The sequence below is a fragment of the Sphaeroforma arctica genome, assembly GCF_001186125.1.
Source record: "Sphaeroforma arctica JP610 unplaced genomic scaffold supercont1.1091, whole genome shotgun sequence".
NCBI lineage: Eukaryota > Ichthyosporea > Ichthyophonida > Sphaeroforma > Sphaeroforma arctica.
The window spans coordinates 18,545-23,255 of record NW_014039467.1 but is presented as its reverse complement, the minus strand read 5'-3'; the positions used below and the strand labels follow the sequence as shown (position 1 = coordinate 23,255).

Sequence of the window (4,711 nt, the reverse complement as noted above, 5' to 3'; positions counted from 1 at the left end):
TCCCGCTTCCCCGGCTGTAGCTTTGGCCAGTAACGTTTTACCGGTACCTGGAGGGCCACTCAGGATCGCACCTTTGGGTATTTTAGCACCTGCGAGAAAAATCGGGACAGAGGTGTAATGACTATGTTAGTATGTATTGTCTTGGTGTTATATGGTTGTATTGCTATATTAGATAATTACCCTTGCGAGAGAAAGAGGGTCAGAGGTTTAATGGTTATGTTAGTATGTATTGACTTGGTGCTATATGGTTGTATTGTTATATTAGATAATTAGATTAGAAAGTATTAATATAAATTATTATATTATACTATCATATTAGACAATTAGATTAGATTGTATTATTATACATTGTCTTGGTATTATATTTTCATACTATCACATTAGATGAATAGTTAGATTAGATAATATAACCATATTAACATGAACTCCAAATCCACTCACACTATAACCATTTTAACATGTACTCCAAATACACACACAATACAACTATATCAACATGTACTCCAAATACACTCACCTCCCATTGTTCAATACCACACACTTGACTACATTTCCCAATACCTACCCAGCTTTTCATACTCCTCAGGATGCTTCAAGAAGTTCACAAACGCCGTTCAAATACACTCACCTCTCATTGTTCAACACCACACACTTAACTACATTTCCCAATACCTACCCAGCTTCTCATACTCCTCGGGATGCTTCAAGAAGTTCACAAACTCCATAATCTCTACCTTCGCCTCAGTACACCCCGCTACATCCGCAAACTTGACCTTCACCTCCGACGGCTTATGCAGCGTAGCACGTGACTTGTTCATTTTAAAAATAGAACTGGCCCCTCCGTCCCCTCCCATGCCGCCGGGAGGGCCTGTTTTGCCCCCGCCCATTCCTCTGGCACGTTGGTAGGTGATGAAGATAATGGCCAGGAACCCCACGGTGGGCAGGACTTTGAGCTGGGCAGATAGTGGGTTATTAGTTCTGAATTAGTGGGATACTAATTTCAAAATAGTGGGACACTAAATTGGAAATAGTGGGGTATTAGTTCCGAATTAGTTGCATACTAAATTGGAAATAGTGGGGTATTGGTTTTGAATTAGTGCGTGTGGATGAGACCAGCAGTACAAGGTCCTACCACGCCTTAGAAAGCCATTGCCTTTGCTCATGACACCACTATGTAGTGCGTGTGATGAACCTCAACTAACCCTAAACCCTAGAGCCTAAACCGTACTGATCGTGGTTGGTATTGTAAATTGTGCATGAGGTAAAATGAGGCCTTTAGTGGGTAGTAGTCGCGTGTCAGTGGTGCTATTGACTGTCTATGGTATATAAATAGCATTCCAACACATGGAGAGAGAAAAATGAACATCTATTAATAGAACATCCCACAAGATCTAATAACAGAACACCCCACATAATCTATTAATAGAACATCCTCCATAATCTAGTAATAGAACATCCCACACAATCTATTAATAGAACATCCCCCATAATCTAGTAATAGAACACACCACGTCTGCGGCGCCAATGACCACCGCGTTGCTGTAGGTAACCGGGAGATACTCGTAGGGCATCAGCCCGAGATTGCGCTGCTCCGCTTCCAGTGTCCGCTCAAAGTGTTCGGCGTCCGTAATAGATAAGGTGTACTCCGGGTGGTTGGCAGACCTGCGCAGGAGAAGTGGAGACAAGGGGAGGGGATAAGCAGTGAGACAGATGTGTGTAGGTAGGCGCAGGGTATACGTAATAGATAAGGTGTACTCTGGTGGGTGGCAGAGCTGCCCAGGAGGAGAGGAGATAAGGGGACGGGATAAGCAGTGAGACAGATATGTGTAGGTAGGCGCAGGGTACAAGGAATACAATGAGCAGAGAATAGGAGGTAGAAGGTATATGCGTGTGTAAGTAGCAGGGTGCAAGTAATAAAACAAGCAGAGAATAGAAGATAGAAGGTATATGCGTGTGTAAGTACCAGGGTGCAAGTAACAAAACAAGCAGAGGATAGGAGGTAGGAGTATATGCAAGTGTCAGCAGGGAACGTTCAAGTATACGTTATACATGTAGTAGAGAGGGTGGTTGCTGCATATGTGCACTAGACATTTAACCACATACACACACACACACACACAACAACAACAACAACAACAACAACAACAATACAGCACCATCCACTGCTAAGGCAAAGACGTACAGGCGCCGGCAGTACTTGTACTGTACTGGGCGGACAACACAACTACGCCCATCCATCACTCAGCGTAAAGTGCTTGCTGACTTTGGTCTTTGAATGCAAGTGCTTGTATTGGTGATGTGCTGTGTATGTCTATTGACTGTGGTCTTTGAATGTATTGGATGCAAGTGTTTGTATTGGTGATGTGCTATGTGTGTCTGTGTCTATTGCATGTGTACACACAACACATACGCCCTGAACGACACTTTGTGCTGCGCGTGCTACGTCCACTCGTCACTCATTGGTCAATGCTTGCTGAGGGTGTGGTTGATGAAACGCATAAATCTATAAACGTTTCAACCCCAACCACACACTCACGGGATGCATAAACGTTTTAGCACCAGTCACACACTCACCGAGTGTATAACGCTATAGCACCAGCCACATATCGCAGGTCACCCTATACTCCCTAGGCATCTAAACGTTTTATCACCAACCACACACACACTCGCATGTATAAGCGTTTCTAACACCAACCACTCACGGCATGCATAAACGCTATAGCACCAGCCACACACAACAGTTCAATCCCATACTCCCGAGGCGCATAAACGTTCCAGTCCCAGCTACATACACACTGGCATGTATAAGCGTTTTTAACGCCAAGCACGCACTCACCGGATGTGTCCCGTGTCGTCCTCTGGGTGTATGCGCAGGTACGAGTCTTGGCCCAGTCTCCCCTTGCGAATGTACAGTAGCACGTCGGTCTTATTCAACACTTGCACATGGTCAATCTACGAAGGGGAGGTCAACACACACACACACACATACAAGGATGTTAGTATGTTACAGGTCAAGACACACACACATACAAGGATGTTTGTATGTTACAGGTCAAGACAGGCACACACACATACACACAAGGATGTTAGTATGTTACAGGCGTACTATATAAACACACGGAAGGGCCCTTACTACATCCAAAATAATGTCTTTGGGCATGCTTAGGGTTTTTAGGGTTTAGTGTTTAGGGTTTCGGGTTTAGAAACCCCTAAGCACTTGAAGCATTTGACCTGTGTCTGCGGACTGCGTGTGGATTGAGTCTGTAGTACTTATGCGTGGGCGATCTCAGTGGATAAAAATAGAACACACGGTGAACAACTGTATAGTATAGATATATATGTATATATATATATATATATATATATATATATATATAAGTATATATATATAGATATATATATATATATATATATATATATCTTTAGAGAACCCTAGACATGCGCATTTATTAAACTCTAAAAACCTTAAAAACCCTAAACACTTGCACCTATATGACCACGCGTATTTTATCAACACGTATAAGTCGTCAGGTACCTATTGCTTTCATTGTAGTATCGTTGAACTCCTAATACGTTAACTCGATGGTTGACAACGATGGTTGCTATGGTTAAACTCGGGGTTTAGAGCAATAGAGTTGGCTATTCAAGTACGATAGAAATTGAATAGCGAGACCTCGATATATAATCAATACACACATCTCGTACAATGAAAGAAACACATCTCTATGTTTAAGTAGAGTGTCTTTGAACTCCTTATACGATATGCCAACAACTACCACACACTTGCATAGCAACACCTGTACACACATCTCGTACAGTGCATAGCATACATCTCCATGCTTAAAGTAGAGTGCCTTTGAACTCTATATATTATATACCTACAACTACCACACACTTGAATAGCAGAACCTGTACACACACCTTGTACAGTGCATAACATACATCTCCATGCTTAAGTAGAGTGTCTTTGAACTCCTTTATTATATACCAACAACTACCACACACTTGAATAGCACCACCTGTACACACGTAACATACATCTCCATGCTTAAGTAGAGTGTCTTTGAACTCTTTATACGATATACCAACAACTACCACACACTTGAATAGCCCACCTGTGCACACACAACATACATCTCCATGCTTAAGTAGAGTGACTTTGAACTCCTTATACGATATCTCTTTGGGCTTGTGTTCGTCTTCGGGTGTGAAGTACCAGATCAGCAGCCCACCGCCTATCAACACCTGAATGGCCCTATTCCGCAGACGATTCACATCCAAGGCATCCGCTGCATATGCCAACATGAGGAAGTATAGGAAATAGACATGTTAATGCAAACGGGAAAACACACGAGAAATGTTGGTATTAGTATAGAGAGAAAATGTATATGAGAATTACAAACGTTAAAAAAAAACAGTGCATATGAGAATTGTTAGTGTACAAGAAACCAAATAGCATATGAAAAACGCTAGTGTATGCGAAAACAAAAGGACGAAATACGGAGATGACATGGACGAATGCCTGAGCAGAGGGATAGAGCAGAACAGCCCTAGAGCACAGAAACGTAACCTACGATGCACCCACTATGTGGTCAAACAACGGACAAGTGGACTCCAAACGAATGACGGAATATAAATAGAGCAGCATTAATGGTCGGACACAATATCAGGAATATAAATATAAATTTGAATATATATATATTTATATATT

General features: G+C 42.1%; 1 protein-coding gene across 1 annotated transcript; it reads right to left on the bottom strand.

Annotated features, from left to right (window-relative positions):
- Nucleotides 1-676: 676 nt before the first annotated feature.
- Nucleotides 677-4,305, bottom strand: SARC_09951 (hypothetical protein; the record flags this gene model as incomplete). The annotated part of the gene is made up of 4 exons (XM_014296020.1): nucleotides 677-953; nucleotides 1,509-1,662; nucleotides 2,837-2,952; nucleotides 4,135-4,305. Coding segments are annotated over 4 exons (718 nt in total), but the record flags the coding sequence as incomplete, so codon positions are not given.
- Between the last annotated feature and the right edge of the window lie 406 nt (nucleotides 4,306-4,711).